We start from the raw sequence: 23266 nt of genomic DNA on the forward strand, positions 1-23266 counted from the left end.
TAGCAAAGCTCTTGATCTCAAATACATTGCTCAGACCGTTTCCGCATTGGATTCTTGCTGATTCTGGCCGACTCCGTGTGATAATATGGTATAACAACCTCGAAAATGAAATTTTAAAGGTTTGAAAATAAAGCTTGAGATGTTAAGCTGAGTGAAAAACCCTCTATTCCAGTTTAATTGCGCTCTGGTTCGTTTTAGTTGGGAATTGACTATATCATTTAGTCATAATTAGATCGTGTCTTTTACTTGGATAGTGTCTAGTATCACAATTAACCTTGCATTAGTCTTTTACATAAGTCTTGTAAGTGTTTTTAAACTCTGTCTTTTTATTAAATAAAAGTAGCGACACATTAAACGACACATCGAAAAATGTGACTTTCTCTCTCCCAAAACCCAAACCAATCCTTCACGCAAATGTGTCAAAATCATGCATTCCCGGCAGCAAAAAGCTCCTTCGCCCGGCAAAACACACGCATGCATGCATATACACACACACACTCACACCCAAAACGCCTTGAGAGACCCATTTTTTCGCCTTTATTAATGGGCTTCGATTTCCGTGCTACCATTTCGATCACCTCCGGAGCGACAACGATCGGGCTAAAAAACGACCAAATTGCGCAACCGATACCTTCATGCGCGGGTCCCAATGCAAACCAATTCCACGATAAGCCTCCCGGGCCCGATCGGCACCATTTATCACGTTTAATAGGGCAAAAAGCCCTCAAGGATGGGCACCGCTCCGTTTAGTATCGATTCGAACGTGTACGAAATTGAAGCGCTCCCCACCCGTCCCCTCGCCATTGTGTAAAGCGACCGCAAGGAAAAGTTCGCCCCGTGAAAAGGTGGGATCGGTGGGAAAAGGGGGGATTTTAAAACAAATCTCCGCCACCATTCTGGCTACTAGCCAGAAGCTTTCAATTATTTTCACTTCCTCGATCAACCGCTCGATCGGCGAGACGTTTCGAGGCGGAGTAATTGACCACCGATTCCCTTTACTTATTTGCGCGCTGTGAGTAAAGCCCTCCGGGAGGAGAAAGAAGCAAAACAAAAAAACCAACCATGAATTAACCGATCGAAGCTGTTTGTCTGTTGGTGCATGCTTTGCTCCACTGGGAGTAATCGAATGCGCCCATAGTGGCGTCGCTGTCGTGTGTGATTCACCTGAATGAAGCTGTACGATCATAAAATATGAAATTAATTTCTGTATTTGTTTTCCACCCATGACGCTCCCGAACGGGGTTGCAACATTTTTGTTTGCTTAAGTTTTGTAATTTTTTTTAGAGCATCAATTTGGTGATTTGTTTCAAGAAGAGGGTTGTGCCATCTTTATAGCTACATTACTCTTGCAACTGGAGATATCGTTCGTTTGACGTTTCAATTAAAGACGATACACTGAGCGGAACCGGCTAACGGTGGGCCGGCTAAAGGGAGATTTAACTCCTGAATTTCTGCTTCAACCATGCCAACAAGAATTTTATCATTTGTAGAACCACGATCAACGTTAACGTCTGAAGCTTGTCACACAGCAACACAATAAGTATAAACTTTCGATTTCCAATTTGTTTTATTCAATCGCATCCTCAATTGATCTTCTTTACATTCCAGAGCACTTCGAGAAACACTAATCACTTGGCAAACTTCACTGTAGAAGCGAAGCACACAAAAGCACGCACCTTTGCTCAATTCATTGGCCTAGAACTCTGAGCCATTGCCATCCATCCACACAACAATCGGCTCCGGCTATTGCGTTAGACTGTTTCTTCGTCCATCGTCCCGACCTCCAAGATTGCCAAGATGCAGCCGAGCAAAATCACAAAGCACGTGGCTTTGTGTGCGCAGCTCGTCAGGGAACGAAGGGAACCGAACGGAACGCGGATCCACGGTGACACGCTCACACCGCAGATTTCATCCGCGTACTTCCGATTCTGGTCAATGGCACTGTTGATCGCAAACATCCATCCAGCGATGGTATGCCCGCTGCTGGTCGCGTCACACCACGAGATTGATGAAACCGTGCGTGTTAAAGATGGAAGTCTTGCCGAGGACGCAATCCTCCGGCCCAACGCCACCGAGATGGTGGCCGGGTGGGCCATCGTTGCTGTTGCTGCTGCTGCAGCTGTTGTTGTTGTTGTTCAGATCTGAGCGCATTCCGTTGAACAGATCCTGAGCTCGTGGCACTGTTGAAGGAGTTGGAAAAATCGAATTAGTTCACTCAAAACACTACGACATGTCTCAATCCCCACGGAAACACTTACCATGCACGTGCTTCTTCTGGCGAGCGCGCGAGTTCTGGAACCAAACCTGCGTCACCCGCTTGCTCAGCCCGGTCAGCTGCGCTATCCGCTCCAAATCCTGCCCGTCCGGGTTGCTGTCCACCTGGAAGTTGGCCTGCAGGATCTGGATCTGCTCCTCCGTGAACGTCGTCCGGATGCGCTTGGTTTTGTTCTTCCCGTTCCCGTCCGCATCCAGCCCATCCTCGCTCGATGTCGTCCCGTCGTCGATCAGCTCCATGTAGTGCGTCTTGCACAGGACGCGATCATCGCAGATAGCGAACTGCTCGCCCGTCGATAGCTGCCGGCCGCAGGAATCACACGCAAAGCACGCCAGGTGGAACACGTACTCGCGGGCGCGCCGTACCCAATCGGTGGCCGATATCGAGCGGGCACACTTGGCACAGCTCGTTTTGAACTTTCTGCAAGGGGGGGGGGGGGGGGGAGGAATGGGGGAAAAGACCATAACACCTGTTAGATGCGATCGCGGACGGATGATAAGCGCGTGCGAATGCCTTACTTGATGTAATCCGATTTGCAGTACATGTCACCGTCGCGCAGATAGCACGAGACCTGACGCTCGAGCGGGCAGAAGCACACGGTGCAGCGCAGGCAGGACCCGTGCCACGCACTGCCGTTCACCTCAAAGATGTAGCGATCGGTGATCGGTTCCGCACAGCTACCGCATGTTTTAAATTCCGTCTGTGAACGATCAGAGCCAAAGCACGAGATGTCATTTATAGTTTTGAGTTTTTTCGATCCCGTTTTAATTGAAAGCTATAGTTTCCTGCTTTTTAATATTTTTTAATGCGTTTTCTGATACAGCTGAAAAGCTGTATATTCTCTTTCCAGGCTACTCTGGTTTGCTATTAGCTTTTTGGATATCTTGAACTACTATTGAGTATAATGTAACCATTTTATCAAGATATTGACACATTTTAATTTTTTGTAAAACTGTTATAATCATTGATTCATCTATTATTTGAGTGGTGCTGTACTAATTATTCTTTAGAGCTTATAGTTTATCACTTTAGAAAGTCTAATTATCTAAGAAAGTTTTTAATTGATGCAACATTGTAGGCTTACACATATTAAAACCGTGATATTTAATCCGTCAATCTTCCGTTAATCGTTAATCGGTATTAATCAATGTTTTATGAAACAATGTTTGCCAAAGAAAAGGAATTTTGATATCTTCAGTACAAAATAATTTTGTTATCCAAATGTATATGACCAGCAGAAGTAGAAACAGTCCAATTTCCAACAAAGAACATAAGATTTGAGTTCTTAACATTGTGTTTTTTACAATCAATGTAATGAACAAAACTCACAAAGTGTTGCTAACTCATCGTAATCTTGCTCAAGTTTCTCGTGGAATGTTCTTTATTCTTAACGAATATTATATATCCTATGGTCTAATTGGATAACTTAAATAGTTTGCTTAAAAAGATGAAATATCCTAAAACAACTTCTCCTCAATCAAACTAAGCAGTATGAAACGCTTACAGGAACTTTCTTTTACCTTCATTTCAGAACTTGAAAAGCAACTGGATGCACGTTGGAATCAATTCTCCAATAAAAGTCCTTCACAAACGGCTGTGTTTAACGTCCGTTTCACAATGGTTCAACAATCGTCTTTCACTTCTGGAACAATTCACACTGTTTTAACAAAGATGAACAGAACAGTTCATCACAGGCTATTCACACCTTATAATAATCGGTGATATCACTCAGTCCTTCTTAATGCACTTTCATGCAAGTCTCGCTTTTTGCTTTCGGAGCTATCTACCTCAATGCACGTTTTCAACACGATTAACTGACATTTCACACCACACATACACACACCTCTATTGTTAACTTTAAGCCACAAACCAACTCTTCCGCGCGGTTGCCTTTCGCGTTCTGTCCAGCTGTACCAGCACCCTCTCGGATGTGCGTCAGCCACCGTCGCAGGTCAATCTCGAACTGAGCGCACGGACACACGGATCCTCTTCAACCCGGCAGCATCAAAAGGCTAGAAAAACTGAAACTCGCACCCCGGGTGTCCGTGGGTGAGTGCGAGTTCGATGAGAAGATACGTTGTTTCCCAACGGTGAGACCCGTCCGCCAAAGAAGTCGACGGCGCAAAGGTGGTATTGTGGGTTCTTTTTTCCCATCCATTCCTAATAAACACTTCTCTATCCGACTCGTTCGTGTTTGCTTTTGGTGCGTTCTCTTTCTAGGCTATTTCATCTCCCCCTTCCGACACATTCTAGGGGTTTGTTCGCGCACACTCTATTCCATTGCCGGGAGCTTAGATCTATGTACTCGACAAACACAACCCAGCTTTAGGGTTCCCCTCTTCCCTGACCTTCGGTTGTAGGGGTAGGGATGCACACACGATAAAGATGACTCGCTCGAACCAAAAAGGGGCTGCAACATAACACGCCCCTTCGATTTATGCGCGATTTATGTTTTCTATGGACTGGTGCTGTGTGTGTGTATTTAGTTCCGTAGCACCCTCTTGACTCAATTGTTTTCGGTTCAGGCGCGTGAGTTCAGTACAAGGTAGAAAAGGGAGAGAAAAGTCCCTTGAATCGACACTTCCGAGTAGTCGCTTTCACGGGGGTTCGCTTTTGTCGCTTTAGAAGTTCCTGGTTTGAGAGATTTTTTTTTTGGTTTGCAAGGAATAAGCAAATTGATTGAAGAATTAGCGATGGAAAATTCTGTAGCCACATTCAAAAAGTTGAACTAAAAAAAAGAGTGAGGTTCCAAAGCCACCAACTTCTGACGGAACAATGCGAACGCATAAGCGTTGTGGAAGAGCGCATTATTCTTGTGCTTCAATTCTCTTAAACTGTTCTTCTTCTGTACATCTGAAGTGGTCTGCCAACTTCCAAAGTCTCGCTTCCGGTTGACTCCGTCGGGAAACGGTTCCCCCACAAACTGCCCAAAAACTGACACGGAAAGTGTCATCGTCACGGAACGTGATGTCATACCTTTGACAGTCCACCCGGCACCCACTCCCGACCAGCCCGGGCATACCCGGGTGTTGCATAATTGTGTCCCATTCAGATGCAAATGTGTCCTGCGTGTAGCTTCTGGTGTGGCATGCCGGCCAACACAATGTATGTGTCTGTGTCTAGTTTGTGAGGCCACCGCCGTCACCGTTTAGCGATGCCGGGATGTCGTGTGACGAATTTTTCATCCTTTCAAGCAGACGATTTAGAGCTGAAGGTCGCCGACCGACCGGTGTCGCGGAGAACAGCCCTGCCCTGAAACGGTGGTCGTGTCGAAACAGCTTCCGGACGATACATGATGAATTTAGACGAGATCGTGTACGGCACACGGCTTTGTCCACCTGGTCCACATACAAGACGCTCGATCCGAAAGGGTACGTACAAAAGAAGGAAGACAGATTACTCTCAAACGTTCTCAACTGTAGCGTAGCCGGGGCAGAGCCAAAAGGTAGTGGTCAAATGTGTGACATTGCTTTTAAAGTCTTTTGCTACCGTTTGACAGCTTTGAACGGCAGCAGCTCGCTTTAACGCATCAACTACACGGGTAATGGTGCGCTGAATGGAAAACGTTCAACGCACCACACCTTTCTGTTGCATCCTTTTACCTCTTTTGCATTCTATGGACCCTGTGTGTGAGGGTCTTCTTTTGAAGCGCTGTGTTTCTTTTGCTGCTTCAACAGTGGGATGGTTAGTTTTGTTAGGTTCGTTCAAATCTTCAATCAATATGGCATCAACTTAGGTTGAGGAATAGTTTGTTTTTGCGCAAAAAGGGTAGTAAGTTTGAACCGGCCTCATTGTTTGGAAGATAATAGTTTTGTTATGTGCAGTGGTAGTAAGAAGATGGGTTTTGTGTGTAATTTGGAACTGTTTGCCAATCGTTACGCTGTAAAAAAGCTCTTCAAATATTGACTCGTAACTAATAATAACTATTGTAAGGCTGCTGTACATTATTTTAGCATTCAAATGTTCAGCTTTTTCATTTTAAATGCTTTGTAATCATCAACGAGGATTACAGTCTTTCCACGAGTTACGCGAATGATGCGTTCCCGAGACATTCGCGTAACTCGGATTTTTGCATGTGTCGAATATCACATTTTACAGTCAAAATATACTTAATTAATAATGATATAATGATTGAATTTAGTCCATTTATGTAATTTATTGCTTATTTGATGCTTATCGATTCTGTCTTTTTATTGATTTACATTTAAAATAATTGCAAATTATGTTTCAATTGACAATTGATTCGCGTAAAATTCGCGTAACTCGAATACACGTAACTCAATTTTCGCGTAACTCGGGGAAAGACTGCAATTAAACGAAGTCAGGCGGGTTTTTTTATTCAGGAGTAACGGTCCAAAAAGGCCGTATTGCTTAAAAGTCAGGCGGGTATTAGTATTTAATTCAAACATCAAATTTCAGGTTGTTATTTTATAAATTAAAACAACCTGTTAGAAATAAATAATAGATTGAATATAGATAGAAATATCTCTTACAAGTCCGAAACTCCGACTGCTCTGGAATGATATGTTCGATGTGTAAGAATCTACAATGTGTAAGAATCTACAATAAATCCGTTGAAACGATATTCATCGATTTTTTGTACAATTGTTTGGAAAATGCCTATTATTAGGAAAATAATGTTATATTTGTTCAAAAATCGAATAATATTTTCCTAATTCCACATTCATATTGCTTTATGGTATGAGCTAAATTTATTCCTAAATCCAGCGCTATTCCTAAGACTTTCACTAAAATGCAAAAGCTTTTACACCGTTTATTAGATTATATTTATAAAATTAGACATACTCATACGCTCTAGATGTGTAATATTCATCTCACTTGAGCTACACAACATTATTTAGAAATACTTCAATAACTGGGAAACGTTTTCCACTCGTGACGTATGCTAAGTTCCTGATCTGAAATTACTAAAACAAAAAGCGGTGATTATAATGACATAATACATGCTATTTTGATACATCGAACCGAAAAGTGTTTTTCTTTGCAGCTCAAATAGCAATCTCTGCAGAGTTCAATCGATTTTCACCACTTTCTAACACCCATTATTAATAATTACAACTATCACATTCATTCCGATCTATTTACCCTTTTCCCCCAAAGAAGTTCTATGTCAATGCTTTAACTGCCTATCCCATCCTTAGCTGAAACTATCAGCAATTTGATCATCCTTAGTTGTGAAAATGTTAACCACCCGCCAAGAAGATAGAATCGGCCTCCCACCCACCCAAAGAACAATCGACAAATAAGTGATCAGTTTCAGCGCCCACAGCATGCGGTCCGTCCGACTGCCTCAGGTGAAAAGCGTTGTGCGTACAAAGCATTCCCTCGACGCATTTCCCATCCCACCCTGCTGTGTCGAAAGGAAAATCCGTTCTGCTTCCGGTTTCCAACCCACACACACACACACACACACACACACACGCATGCATCCCCTCATCGGCACCGGATACGGTGTTTGATTGTTTCCTGTGGCACAAATTTGGTAGGCGTTAGACGTCACAAGGGAACGAACGGCCCCGAACACAGTCTGCCAGTAGCTGCCTGGCGCAGGGTGCAAATTCTTGCGGGTGATGTTTCAAAGCCCCCTCCAGGGCGATTCAGCTCAATTGCCCGCATTGTACGGATTAAGCGCAATACACGGGACGGCTGGTACGAGAAGGGTGAGACAGGGAGGATTTGCGTTAGCTGTTCTCGGTTCTAAGACAGGTTCGTTGCCTGCGTACACGGTCGAATGAAAAAAGGGGCTAAATTGTCGGTAATTAAATTAGGTGCTTGTAAATCGCTTCATCGACTGCTGCTGTTTCTGTGCTCTGGTGTCGTGTGGGTGAAGTCGTTCAAGCGGTCCCGGGAGAATTTATTTGATACGCAGGGGCCGGGGGAGGTGGCGCTGAACAAACGACAGTGATGCGGAAGCGAAGGGATGAATATTTAAATCAATACAGCATGAATGAAGGCGTTTTATTTGGGTTAAATATTTGAACAAACTTTATGCTCTTATGGGTGTTTAGCTACAGCGAAATATGTGTGTTAAATTTTTGAATAATAAACACACATTTGTTGCCACAAAAAAGTGTTGAAGAAACAATCCTCACTCTTACATCTGTCACACAATACGATACAAAAAGCACGAACCTGCGAAAATACATGCATCAAAACTTTCCCTTTTCTTGTGTCATATTCCGGCTACTCTCTGTCCAGCCCTTATCGACCAGGCTCGAAAACATTTGTAACGATTTTTATTTGGTTTCCATGTATTTCCCACTTTCGGACACACGGACTGCCTTCGGACGCCCGGACGTGTCACGTCTGGGGGTTCCAAGACGAATTTGTTTTGTAATCAAACGTACAAACAAACAAACACTGAAGAAAACAAAAACAACTGTAACTTATTTCACCATACCAACACCGGAACAGTAGGCGCTGCCTAGAAGCACACTCTTTGGTCGCTGAAAGGAAAAGAGAGAACGCTCCGAACGAGAAACTTTTACCGTCTTCAGAATCCTTCGTTCCTGGGTTTTGTGCTGATTTTGCTCGAAAGTACGTAAGATGAATATTTTATTTCCTTTTTTGTATGTGCTTCTACTGTGCTACTGTGCTGGAAGGACCTGGTTCGAATTGCGAAGGGATAACGGCCTACCCTGTACAGACACACACATAGGCGCACGTACGCTTTATCCCACAGGACGATAATCCCATTATTTTCGTATCGTAATCGGATCATTGCCGCGGGTTGAACGCGGCTTTTCGATGAGCGTGAGCCCCCGTACGCGTCTTCCTGAGCCTTTGTATCATTAGACAACAATACATCTGTCATTTGAGAACAGAGCGGCCAGAGGCCACTGGGCTATTATGGGCCCGTTTAAATCGTGTTCCGGATGTCAAAATGGGAAGGGTTTGGTGTATGTTGTGCACGGCAGAGAGCAAAGAAGTGGTAAAGCTGTACTTATCCTTTCGATGCGTTTGTTGTGTTGCTTTTCCATTTCGAATGTGTTAAACAGGTGTTACTACGTAAATAGGAACTTACTCACACGTTAGCTGTATTGGATTGTTTTATTGGTATTGGTTTTGTTTTAACTTTTCAAAAACATTTACATCAATAACTTATATACACGGTTGGAATTTCACTAGAGTTATGCATTTACTTTTCACAAAACTGCCACGATTTTGTTTGTGATCACCTCAGCTCTCCTATTATGAGGCCTGCGTCCGTCCTGCCGAAACGAACGCAACACAGATGGGGGTGCAATTTGTGCTAAAACTTCCTGCTTAAATAGTTTCTTTGGTATTTTTCTGTTTCCTGTATGTTCTACACGAGTGGGTCGCTGGCTCAGCAATCATCCAATTGGCAACTTCCTCCGTGTGGCGAGTGCAACAGTGATTGCATACCCATATGTTACACCATCAGATTGATGAGGTTCACTGTTTGGGGTGAAAAAACGGAAGCAAGCTTAAGAAAGGTCCAACGTCATTCTCTCTCATTCCCTCAGATGCTTACCGTGTGAGTTGAACATGGCACCGGGATGTTTGCCCATCCCTGGACCGTGATCGTGATCGCCCAGGCTCGTCTGTCCGCTGCTGTTGTTGTTCAAGTCCTGTCGCAGTGCGCTGAACAGATTGGGGTTGTGATCGCGTGGAACTTAGGTAGCACGGAAAAGACAAGAAACAAGAAACCAGGAATTAAAGAATGCCCAAACAAAATAGAAGAAAAAAAACCCGCACAGCTTCAAGCTCGAATTCGAATCGAAAACCGATCGATCACCTACCGTGGGTGTGCTTCTTTTGGCGGGCACGCGAGTTCTGGAACCAAACCTGCGTCACCCGCTTGCTCAGCCCGGTCAGCTGCGCTATCCGCTCGAGGTCCTGCCCGTCCGGGTTGCTGTCGATCTGGAAGTTGGCCTGCAGCACCTGCAGCTGCTCCTCAGTAAAGGTCGTCCGGACGCGCTTCGATTTGTTCTTGTTGTAGCCGTCGCTGCTGCACCCATCTGCAAGGGAGATGATGCATGATTGAGCCAACCGGGCACGCAGCGCAACGCCGGACGCAACGGTCACTTACCATCGCTCGAGTTCGATCCATCTTCCACCGTGTCCATGTAGTGGATCTTGCACATCACCTTATCGTCGATCAGGGCGAACTGTTCGCCGGTCGAGAGCTGCCGGCCGCAAGTGTCGCACGAAAAGCAGGCCAGATGGAACACGAGATCGCGCGCCTTCCGCACCCAGTCGGAGGCGGCAATCGTGCGGCAGCACTTGGAGCATTTGGCGCCAAACATTCTGTTGTGGGGAGAAGGAAATAAGGAGGGAAAAAACAAAGATCAAAATGAATGCAATGAAACATCAAACAAAACTCTGCAAATGCTTATGGAAGTCAAATTCGATTGAACAATCTAAACACTTCCGATCATATTCAAATCAAGAATTCTTCAAATCAATGATGTCTATGATATCCAATTCAAGCTTTCCATTCAGTTTTTGTGGTTGTGAGAAGGTTTATTGGAATATTGGAATTAATCGTTTGAGACATCAAATGCATTGAAGAATCATTAAATTAAATTAAATCACGAAATATCAATTGATAATGCATTAAATGACGAATCAAGAATAATATCAATATTATTATGTTCTTGTTCATCTTATGTTCAAGTTCAATATCTCACAGGAGTTCAAAGAAGCATACAGGTTCTGCTTTGAAGTATCAACCTGTTAGAGCTATGAGCTAATTATGAGAGTATCAACATAACCTATTAGTTGTAATCTCTTGTAGAATTACCCTTTATAACATCTGAAGATTCATCTTGCATTAATTGCAATCAAAACCCATTGCCTTTACTTATACTGGTTTTAAAATGAGGATTCTAACCCTGCTGGAACCCGAACATTGATTAACAATCTAACACGTCTGCAACACAACAATGCCCCTCCAATTCCATATCCCTAATCGACACTTATCACCAATCGAAACCAATTACGCGGACGCAGTGATTCACGGCTTCCTTCGCCGCCGCATGGTCAGGCACCAAATCGTTGACCATCATCGCGATATACGTCCGCAATTTGTACGCGTATCAAATCGTACCCGGCGAGCCTCGAACCTGTCCCGCTCGCGATCGAACCACACCAAGTATCGATCGCGCACCTTCTAAGGAAACGTGTCCAGCACATTAGCTTCCCTCCCTGGTCCCGGTGGTACGATCGAACCGATCGAACAAACTTACCATGTTTCCTGCCCATTGGAGGAGAGTGTCCCCATGACAATCGCGTCCCCAGCTCTCGGCCACCCGTTACCAGTTGTGTGACAATGCGTGAACCACCCATTTGCCCCGGTCAAAGAAACTCCCCAGGTAGTCCCAATTTAATTATCGTCCATCGTAGATATCTTTCCGCTTTTGGTGCGCGACATCGCCGGCGAACGTATTTATAACGAACAAAACAACAGGAAAAAGAATGAAAACAATTCCCCATCCCGCTGTGATTGCCGTTTTTGTTTTGTCGCTGGCTCCTACACGGCTTGCGGAGACACGATCGCGAACGGTCCTCCTACCCGTGTCGCGAATTTCATTCAAAACCCAGATTCTCAACCACAGAATCACGGAGAGGGTGCGCGCGCGCGCGCCTTCGGTCAGGTTCATTCATTTATTTATTCCGTGCGCTGTTATTTATTTAATTTTAATTGAACCAGCGAACGCGCTCGTGTGTGCGTGTGTGAGTGTACGGGTCTCGGTGTGGTCAACGTCTTTGCGACACCTTTCGCTTTCCCGTTTTTCCTGTCCCCTGCATGAAGGGTTGTTTTTTTTTTGTTGCACTGTGCGCTTTACTTCTGGATCGAGCAGGATCGTCAAGCTTGCTTTGTTTTTTAGTTTGTTCTATAAGCTCGCAACAATCATTCTCCATCGTCTGGCAGCAGCATAATAGTTGTGCCTTTTTTTCTTGTTGTTACGACTTGTCCGACGACAACGCACTTCGAACGTACTTCCCGCGTCTGAAGGGCAACACTTTATGCGCAAGCAACAGCAGCAGGAAACTCATCTTCAAAACGAAGAACATTGCAACAACCAAAAACTCGTCTGTACTGTGCTCCCATATGGTCTAAAACAAAACCAAAAGATGGTAGAAGGTACACTGACGTTGCTTGAAGCACACTGAAAGCAAGAAACCCTCAACCCAAATTGATTCGACCAATGTTAAGGACGTCATGGGGGTGCTACTGACTGTTCTGTGCGCGTTTTTTTGTGTTTGTTTTGCACCTTTTGAATTTGCATATTACACCGCGATCGAATTATCGCGTTGTAAGGGAAAAAGTGTCGAGAACAAGCAAGACAACAACAACAACCACAACAGAAACTCGTAACAGAAACGAGATCAACCGTACACTGTCAAACACCGAGATGCCGTGGGCTCGTGCTGGGTGCGCGATTCTGTGCAGCACGACAGTGAAATGTGATCTCGTCCTAAAACTCCGCGTGACGCATGGCTACCGGGCTGATGGCTGGTGGGCCGATGCGGGGAGGGTGGAATTTGCCACTCCTTTTATGCCACCTTGCACTACCGCAAACTGGTTGGCGCCTGCCTTTAGAGTGTATTTTTGAACGTTGGATTTCAGAGGAAACTAGATTGAGCCGGTGCAACAATGTAGAATATTCAGTAGTACTCGTTTGTACTAAAATAACAGCATGGGTGGATTTAGTACACAAACCAGCAAACCTAGTTTGTCTTATTAATTAATTTTATTATTATATCAATATCTGTTTCACCTGCACCAAGCAGCAGCATCCTTCATTTGCCAGTATCCTGCAGTGCAGAATCAAACGAGAAGTGATTCCACGCGACACGAACAAACAGGTATCGGGAGTTCGCTGGCTTATTAATAAAAATGCACGCCAATTAAGGCACTGCAGCAAAGCATCGTTGGCCTTTTATTCCTGTGTGTTTTTGTTTCACTCCGCAACACCTCAAACACCTTCCAACCATTCGAGCCTGATAAGCCGATCATCATCATCATCATCGTAAGTGTGCCCGATTGTTGCTTCCTTGCATAATCCACGTTGAAACTAAAACAAGAAAAAAATAAGCATGCACCATCTCGCACGACGCTAGAAGCCGTGTGTTCGGAAGCAAAACATCAGCACGAACGGTGCGGAAAGGAAGGGTCTCTCGGCGCGTGTGGGGTAGCGATATGTGGTCGCCGGAGCCCGAGTACGCACGCGATGTGCTGCGATATGGTCCGCGACCCGCTGACCAGCCGGACGATAAATCATAAACTCGTTTGTACCAAGAGCCAAACACATTTATCACTCCGTGTGCATCAGTCAACCCTGGTCGTTGACGGGACGCGGCACCGGCGTCCGGTAGACCGGCGTTGTAAAACACCGTCCAACACACGGCTCCGAATTTCACACTCACAAACCAATGGGGAAAAAGATGATACACAAAAAAAAGCTGTGGTGAATTCAAACAGTGCACACATAAAAGCATGACAACACGAACAATCATTGGGGGCCATAGTTGGCTAGGACGTACAACATCAGCACAACACATCAACCGCAAACCACAAAACAAGCCACAACAACAGAAACAACAACGGGACACGGGAACGATCGCATCATCTGCTCTGGCGCGGAAGCATAGCGCATAAAACGCGCTGCGACCCAATAACGATGGCATGTGCGCGATTATGAGCTTCCAGTCTCCTGCAAGCTCCTTCGTCCATCCACTCAATGTTGAAGAAGATCTTGTCCCCCACAACCCTTTCCTCCGTACAACTCCCGACCAACTTCGCTCGTAGATTCTAATCTCCACCCGGTGGAACATATGCAATATCGATGTTTTCTCCGCTCGCTGTCACACGTCCCAAGCTTGCTCTTCTCCCGTTCGGCGTACACTTTGTAATCACAAATAAGGATCGTTGATGGTGGTACATGGACCCGCGACGAACTGGAACGAGTCAATCGATACTCCCTCCCAAGCCAAATGGCATGTGGAGCGATGTACTAGACGAGGGAAAATATGTAGTTAGTTAATATTTTGGTCTTTGGAGCAATGTTAATAATTTGCTCGTTCCCTTCTGTACTTTGCTTATGCTATTCAACGCTGTACTTGGATATCCTTAACAGATCATATGACATTTGTGTGTTTTATAAACTTCATTACAAATGTTATTTTTATTTTACAAGACGTAAGAAACACGAGACGAATAGAAGCCTAAAATTGATCTAAATCTTGATTTGAAAGGAAAAGAAATAAACGGAACATGACACTACTCTACAGATGTATATACCGTGGATGTGAAACAGGTGTCCGTGCCGTCTAAAATAGGCTCAAATATACATTTTGACATTACAATGAAATGATTATAATTATTTGTTTATACATTGAAGGGCGCCTACGCGGTCACTTGTTAGGTTCTCTGAGGCCGAATTTGACCCACTAACTGTATTTTAAAACTCTTGGTAAAGCACCCTTAATACAGCGTAAGCCGGTTTTTAGCAGTTGTACAGATTTAGTTTTACCAATATCGAGATAACGCTGCATCGTTGTTGCACTTGCTCATTAGTTATTTATCTTTTAAGTCTTTGTAGCATTTTATCCACTTGCTGTTTCAAGGTTAAGTCTTTCATTTTCCTCAGATCTTCCTAAAAATCCATAATTCTCATATATGAAACACTTGAGTATTGTTTGACGATCAAATAGTGTTCCAAGAGCTGTATTTACTCAGATAGCCAAAATAACAGCAAACAGAAAACAATGTACTACAGAAAAAATGAATAACAAAGCAGAATCAAACCTCAGAAAAGTGTCCCCACGCGGAAGCCACCGTGCGCGATTAACAAGGCGCGATATGTCTTGTTTAATTACCGCTGCAATATGAGCATTCAGGTTCGACTATGCAGCAGCTACCAGTGCTATGCATCTCCAATCCTTGCCAAGCCTTTCCGATTTACGATCACACGGCAACGCTACCGTTTCAGAGTCCGTTCCTTGCGAGATCTTTCCCGTTGGTTCTTTTCTGCTTCCTTCTGGTGCTCTTTCCAACGTCACACGAGGAAACAACCAATGGGAGGAGGAAGAAAACATCAAACCCTGCCCAGCCCTAAGAACGGGGTTTCGATACAGGCAGTATAAATATTTATTTCGCAACATACCGCATCGAAGCCCTGGAAGATTGATGGATTTGCTTTTTTATTGCAATCGCTCCATCCCCAGCGTTCGGTTCGGGTTGCGTGGAGGGCGCACCCGGGGCGGGATGTGTTGTTTTATTAATGCCCACTGCTCCAATTGATAAATATGCCAATTGATAAAAATGATAATACAATCCCCGGGTATGGACCGTGCAGCACCGGTTCCGGTTTGGCGTCTTGCGCGAGCCCGTCTCGCGTATAATCGATAACCAGCGTGGAGCTGAGCATCGTTCACGGCTCTCACGCCACACCGCGCCACACGACGGTGTCATACCGGTGGGGAAGGGCCACCGCACAGTGCCTTCGCACCAAAGTGTTGGTTCTTTTGCTTATGCGTGTGTGTGTGTTGTATTTTTCTTTCAATTCCCGTTCCCATCGTAAATCGAATTGGCGCCGTGCGGAAGAAACCGTGCCACGATGCTCTTCCTTGCTTGCTAGGGATTAGAGGCCGAACTTGTGCTCAGAAATCTGTAACACACCTAAGTCCTTCAAGACCTCCCCCCTCGACCACTCGTAGCACTGACACGCATCAAATGACATCGCAATTTTAAAGCCAAAACGTGTCGCTCTATCTCGCCCGCTTAGAGCTGTCTAATCCGACAGGCTCCTACCGAATGACGCCTTCGTTCTTTATCGCAGTCATCGCCGGTCTGTTCACTGCCTGTGCGCCTTCCTCCTTCATCCAGCAAGCACACGCGAAGATTTCAGAGCGCAAAGCGCAGAAAACAGTTCTATCCCGGGCCCGAGACGTGACAGACCTTTGGGGCCCGTCAGATAAAGTGTCGTGATATAATAATTCCGCCTGGCCCATAAATAAATCGCTGTCAAAACAAGTCACCTCATGGCATGTGTGTGTGTGTTGGGGCTGTTTTTGTATGTTTGTTCTCTTCTTTTCTGAAGTTTATTTCCTGCAACGCAGCATGGAACAGCAGGAGAGGTGAACCACTGTATGGTTTTGATGTGTTTTTAAGATTTCCTTATCGTTGCAACATTCTAGATCGTGATCGCGATCGAGACTGTGTGCCATCTATAAAATAAATATACAACCGCCAGCTCGGCAGCCTCACTGCCAGTACGCCATTAAATGGTTTGATTTCACTTGCGTAATGGTAAAATTGTTCAACGACATTCATAACGCTCAAGATCAAATCCACGCCCGGGCTGTGTGGTGCATTGCACCACAACTACTCACACACTTCGGTGCATTTCTCGGCCCTCAATCAGCATACACGTTACATCCTTGAATCGATTCGAGTTCGACTCCCCGAGGCTGCACTCCACGAACGACCCCGTGTGAAGGGGACTGCATATATGTGTGTGTGTGTGAGTTGTGTGCACATCAACATCAACAATGACAGAGAAAAACTCCTTCTCTGCTCCTTTCCCCCCGCGGAGCGTATGGCTGTCAATCGGCATTTCAACGCTCAGTATGCGCACGCCACATCACACTTACCCTCCGCTTATGCCACAGCGGTTCGACTGTGTGCACCCCCTAGAGCCGTTCGGAAACATAAATATACATCAAACACTGCTCACGAATAAACGCGTCCTGTGGCTGAGGGCAAGAGGAGAGCAGAGGAGCGGAAAATCAAAACAAAGCTCTTCTCGAGCGGATTGTGCATTGTTGAGGCTGAACGGATAGTAAAGTGGAATGGAACGTCTATAAATAAAAACACAAACTCCAGCCAGTCACAATAATGCTAGAGAAGGCTAGAGCAGCACCAGCAGCAGCAGCGCAGGAATCTCAGTAGATTCCCGCAACACTCAGCTGTTCGGCTCGATGGGAGGTGAATGAGGTGGAAGGACAAACACAGACGCCAGCTCAGGAAGGTGGTAGAATCGTAAAGATTAATAATCCTTTTCGCGAACACGGTGTACCTCGATCCAGTTCCAGCCAGCCGGGTTCGTCGCTTACCTTCGCTACTACGCTCGCGCAAGTCTTTCGTTTTAAAAGCATCGTTTCTTCGCCTTTTTTGTCACATTTTTTTTTTTCGGGAAGGTTCAAATCGATTAAAACTCACCAGAGAAAGCAGCCAGGCGGAGATCGATCGATCGCACAAAATTCCGCATACAATCGAATAAAAACCCAAACGTATGGCTGCGCAGTGAATTTAAAGCCCTCTTTTTTGTGTATTCCACTGTTCACCCTTTCTCGGCCACAGCAGTCACGGCCGGGTTTGGTCGAACCACGGCAGAGCGGGGGGGGTAGAAATATCAATAAATTATTTCACTTTATAAGCCAACCAAAGGCGGTTTGGAAAATGATTAATTTCCTTTTCGCCGGTGCGGCCATCGCCGGTGTCCTAGTGCCAAGCAACCGGACGTGTTTCAACGCCCGATCATCATCAGCCCGTCGCTTGGCGGAGCGATCACGAACAGTGCTGTGGAGTTGCCCCGCCGGGAAAAAATGGACACTGCATCGAAATGGACCAGGATCGTCAAACACACAACAAGTGGTCACCAGCCTCCCTCGGAGCTGTTGGATTTTCCCGCTGTTTGTTTGAGTTCAACGCTATTCAACGCTGAAGTTTTTTTGTGCATGCGTTGTATCTGGTACATATTGGCATAAAGTATTTTTCCCCTCCTTTCCGACTCTCTCTCTCTCCCTGGTGCGCACACGAAGCCACTTCAGCCATTGTGTGATGTTTGAGTTATTGATAGAAATATCTCACTTTCGGACCTCGTTTCGAACTGATCGAATCACCCAGAGACAAACAACAACCGGCTTGCTTTGGACAGAATCTGTATCGGCCAGCAAACCAGGCAGAAAGAAGGCTATTTAGGTGTGCGTTTTTGTCCTTCGTCTCCCTGTCGCTCCCTACTGCTTCGATCAATTTTGGATGTGAAATATGATCGCGAAGGTTGCCCGTTAGTACGCACGGAGCGTTTCGGAATGATTGACAGCCTCGCTGGAAGCATCGATCTTTCTTATGATTATTAATGTCTCTCTAATGCCATTTCCTTGCCCGCCCCATGATCACAGCTTGCTTTCCTTTCATTCGGCTGTGTTCTGGTGTTGTTTGTTGATGGTGGTTTTGGCTTTTTGCTGCCCGATACACAGGTAAACTCTGATTTCGGTTGCCTTCCCATGCTCCCGCGATCATGATCCGGCCGGGTGGAGCGTGAGTGTAATATTTTAATTCTCAACGGGTTAGATCTTAATTATATGTAAACAAGACTTTACTACGTTCGCCAGGCACGACATGGACCCGGGGTGAGAGGGGTTTTTTTCGTTGTTGCCTGTTTTGGCCGATCGGTGTGCCGTGGTACATAAATCATTCGCATCTAATAGGAATCAGGGTTTGGGTAAGTGAGATGAGCGTGTGATATACTGGTAAGCGGATGGGTTTGCAGATGGATTTGGAAATGTATCTTACCTAGCGTGTTCTGCCGGATAATTGGAATGTTTAGGGCAATTGATGACATGATTAAAGTATATTTTTAATATTGATCCATTTGCTAGAAAGCCCACCCACGTGAGTGGATTTGCATGGAGCTAGGCAAAATGAATATTTATCAATTTAATTAGCATTTATATGGTTTGCTAATACAGAGAAATGTCTTTCTTTCTCAAAAACTGTACTCCTTCTTTAACTGAAAAATTTAATAATTTACTAGATATAAGCAACCCGGCATCACTGTTTTGATCACTACTTACTTGATGTAATCCGCCCGGCAGTAGACTTGTCGGTCGCGAAAGTAGCACGACGGTTGCCGTTCGAGCAGCGTCAGACAGACGGAACAGCGCAGGCAGGATCCGTGCCAGGCACAGCCATCGATATCGAAAAGGTACTTATCGGCGATCGGTTCCCCGCAGGCGGTGCATATTCGCAGCTCTGTCTGCAATGACACACACACACGCAGAGAATAAAAAGAGAAAAAATAAATAACCATCTTACCACAAACCGACGAGGGCGACGAGCGCAGGAAACACGCAAAATTAGCCAAACCATTGTGTGTATTCTTTGTCTTGGTTAGTAAGGATATGGGATAAGGATGAAGGATCGTTGGCAGTATTTTTGTTTAAAATTGTTTTTTTCCCTCAAATGAAACGATCGATACCGAATACCGGAGGGTTCAATTTATCGACAATCATAAATCGATTGCGAAATGGTGTGTGATCGTTTTGCTCCGATCGGAAAGTCGACCCTAAAACGGGAACATCGTGTCGGAAATCTCACAAGCTAATCAGACATCTTTCCTTTTTGACCGTTTCTTCAGCAAGGGGAATCGAATGCACATTCAACAGGAACCGAGGATAGCTCTCAAAACGGAAGCGGATTCGTTGTTTGTCCTTTTGTAAGTGTCATGTTGGGACAAAAGGAAGGGACGCGCTACTACAAACTTGTCTTGCGTTAATTAGCTTCCTAAGAAAAGCAAATTTGTTTGTCTCGCAGAAAAGTCACACCGATGCATATCATAACCGATCGGATAACGTTTTGCAAAACCGGACCTTCCTTTTCAATCACTGTCTTGTGGCGTTTCACACTATTCGCTTGCTACGAGAGCTTACAAATGGCGCTTTTCCCTCTTCACCGTGAGTGACACTGACGCCACCAAGCACCATGTGTTCCGCTGCGGTTGACTTTTGTGGCCACGGTTGGTGTGGCGTCTCACTCACTCACCCTCTATTTAACGAGCATCCCATCGTAATACAGTCACTTATACCATCCTTGCGAACACCAAAACCTATGGTATGCACTGATAGATGTTCTACCGACAGTTAAGGCAACAAAAAAAAGACAGAAATATTGTCCCTATTTTTCCCCCACAGGAGGGGTGATACGCATCATCCGTTTGTGTTATTGTTTCCTACCCCCATTGGCAAAAATTGCACTGTCATACGCACATTAGCAGCTGCCGCAGTGCCATCGTGCCGTACCGGGTCGGAACTAATTTTCCCGCACTCTCGGGAACCGCGTTACTCGGCAGAAACATATTCACGAACAAATTTATTATTTATTATCATGTGCTTGAGCCGAAATGTGGTTGATCACACGGCCGCACGGTTGAAGTGGTTGTTAAAGAGCCGTTAAAAGGGACTTCCGACTTTTTGGTGCAGTGATTCCCTTAGGACGGGGACTGTTTGTTGGTTTTTATTGTGGCAAACGGGCCAGTAAGCGTTTTGTAACGAGGGGAATGGAGCAAACATATGCTTGCCTTTATCATGCCTCTTGAGGTGGAAAAATTTTGTGCGGTGGTTGGTTTGTTTGTGTTGGGCACAATAATGCGTTATGGTATTGTTTTAACGGTTTAATACTGGGTTAATATAGGAAATTTCAATGCAAAATAAATTTATATTTAAATACATGGCTGTAAAGAGGTGTGAGATACATTTAAAGTAATATTAATCAATTAAAATCCTAAATAGACTGTTTTTAGAATATTGTATAATTGGGATAATTATATACTTTATTTACGAATTCGACTAAAATGAATCAAAAAAGCCTAATTCATGTCTAGAGATTTGAAATTCTATTTTTGAAGGATCTTCCCAATTGATTTATCAAATAAGCAAAATGAAATAATTGGTACGAAGGTACAGTTCGTTATCAATCGAAAATAAACCATTTTCTACAAAATATTACATATACTTGAGATACATTTTATGTAGTACTGCACCGTTATGTTAGTTATGTTAGTTTATCTTCAACATAAAAAAACGCAACAACCTGCAGCCAAACATTCCCTACAGGCGGTCGATATCACTTTTTATTTCTTCATCGCGTGGAAGAGAAAGGCACGATGAAAAATGGCAATCTGTCGGCACCTTATTTGACGCAAACGATTTGACATTTTCAACAAAACGCTCACTGCCAGCTAGGAGTTTTGCCAATCTATCATCGAAAACAAACCTTTCCAGCAAACAAGCAAAACCAAAATAGCGCAAGTCAATTTCCGCATTTCCAAATCTTCAAACCCCACTGCGCACGACACCATAAAATGATAAGCGATCACATTACAACCCTGATGTCTTCCTTAGGAGCCTCCCGCAACGAGCCCAACAAGCATAAAGCAACAAACGCGCGGAAAGCAACAAACACCGGGAACGAAATAATAATCTCCTTACAAGAAGCAGCTCCTGCACACGACACTAAACTGGGCACAAAAACAAAAGCAGCAAACTCTAAAGACTTCTTCCCTCGTGGTTGTGTCCACAGGAGGAGAGATACAACACAAAACCAAAAAACATTTTATTGACATGTTCGACAGCTTTAATGGTCAACTGTATGTGTTTTTTGTCTTGATTTTTTGTTTAGTTTGGTTTATCGTTTTCCTCCAGATGCCTCTTCGAAATCGAGGGTGGCCATCGATCGGTCTGCCAAAAACCAAACAGCATCCCCCCAGCACACCAACAACCACAAAAAATGCACACACACACACAACACAAACGGAAATATGGCGACACACAAGCCACCACCAACAACAAACGGTCACTAATGTAATCAGATAAATCTCAGCGACAGGGAGCAATAAAACTGTCGTCGTACTTGTCACGTTCACACACCTCTCTACCCCTCCCACGCTCCGTGGACACCGTTTTATAGTCACGGCTTTGCGGCCCCCGTATCGAACCCGTCCTTCCCGGAGCCGGAGCCAGATGATTCATTGAGTGATGAGGCGATCGTACATATTGAGGCGCCCGGCTGACGAGGACGCCTCACTGCGGGGTGGCTCACTCGCTCGCTCGCTCCTTTCTCTAATCGATCAGGTGCCATCGGCAGCGTTCGTATTTGGGGTTTTGGAACAACAGGGCCACACTGTATTGCTGTTGGAGGAGTAGGAAAGGATGGATAGTTAAGGGAACGAGGCATTAAAAAAAACTAGCAGCAAAGATGATCTATCGAACTAGGAGGATGTTGGTTAAAGGTTTTATTTCACTGTTTTCAAGCAATGAAGATGTTGGTTTAAGTGTTCAATTTGGTGTCTTGTTCCGGGTCTAATGCTGCTTTCTGGAGTCTAAATTAAAAAAAATCAATCCATATTCATCATTACTCACTCATACTGTATAATTGGAGTGTATTTTTCAAGATAAAACACATTCAATTTGTGATAAACCATAAGTAATTCATTATTCTAGGATTTTGACCAATTAAATCTACTATTTTCTTTAAAATTTGACATTGAAGATCACATAATATCGCATTGTTTCGTCACTGTTTCGTTAAGTACTATTCTCAGGTAAAACCCTGATGTATTAAACCCTTAGACAGCATTGCAATCGAAGATACAAATCATTGTTGAATTGATGAACACGTTCAATAAGTCTCGTTTCTAAATAACTTACTCAATCTCCAGCATTTAAAATATTCAAAACATGAGCTCCTATGTCCCATTTAATCTACCGTTCTCCTTGAAAGTGAGCGCCTCAGCAGTAGGACCACTTCCCTTGGATGTCACTGAAAAATTGATTAATCGCTTCAGCTCCACACAGAACAACGTTCGGCGATTGTTGTTAAAGCTAACCATTCGAAACACACTCTCCACCGTGAAGGATGTTACGTGGCGGACGTAGTCAAATGCGTAGTACGTCAGATACCGAATAGCGTCGAACCATTATCATCGAACCGATTACTGCAAACCGAGGGCGCCAGTAATCGCAACCCTGCCACCCCGTTCCAACAGAGCTGTTACGTACGTGGGGCCCCATCTGCAGCCGCTAATGATCTTCAGGGCTACGGGGCGCTACCGCGTCAAGTATGGTCTCGCGCATTGGATCAGCTTCTGGAGTTTTCTGATGCGCACGCGGGGAGACCTTTTTTTGTTTAGGCGCGAACGTACAACGGAAGCCAGAAGC

General features: G+C 44.7%; 2 protein-coding genes across 2 annotated transcripts in view; both read right to left on the reverse strand.

Moving 5' to 3' along the window:
- Positions 1-1554: 1554 nt before the first annotated feature.
- Positions 1555-4379, reverse strand: LOC121594369 (LIM/homeobox protein Awh-like). Its single transcript, XM_041917545.1, has 4 exons — positions 3796-4379; positions 2794-2975; positions 2259-2695; positions 1555-2180 (listed from the first exon to the last, which is right to left on the reverse strand). The coding sequence occupies exons 1-4, from the start codon at positions 3799-3801 to the stop codon at positions 1993-1995; spliced, it is 813 nt and encodes a 270-aa protein (XP_041773479.1). The 5' UTR covers positions 3802-4379; the 3' UTR covers positions 1555-1992.
- Positions 4380-9336: 4957 nt separating this feature from the next.
- Positions 9337-23266, reverse strand: part of LOC121594368 (LIM/homeobox protein Awh-like) — a 29797-nt gene continuing 15867 nt past the window's right edge. The window contains exons 2-6 of the mRNA XM_041917544.1: positions 19127-19308; positions 10350-10567; positions 10060-10278; positions 9792-9932; positions 9337-9715 (exon numbers count right to left, since the gene is read on the reverse strand). Of these exons, the coding sequence (XP_041773478.1) occupies positions 9690-9715; positions 9792-9932; positions 10060-10278; positions 10350-10567; positions 19127-19308 (786 nt within the window). The 3' untranslated portion in view covers positions 9337-9689. The remainder of the gene's footprint in view (positions 9716-9791; positions 9933-10059; positions 10279-10349; positions 10568-19126; positions 19309-23266) is intronic.

Source organism: Anopheles merus, chromosome 2L (assembly GCF_017562075.2).
Source record: "Anopheles merus strain MAF chromosome 2L, AmerM5.1, whole genome shotgun sequence".
Classification (NCBI taxonomy): domain Eukaryota; kingdom Metazoa; phylum Arthropoda; class Insecta; order Diptera; family Culicidae; genus Anopheles; species Anopheles merus.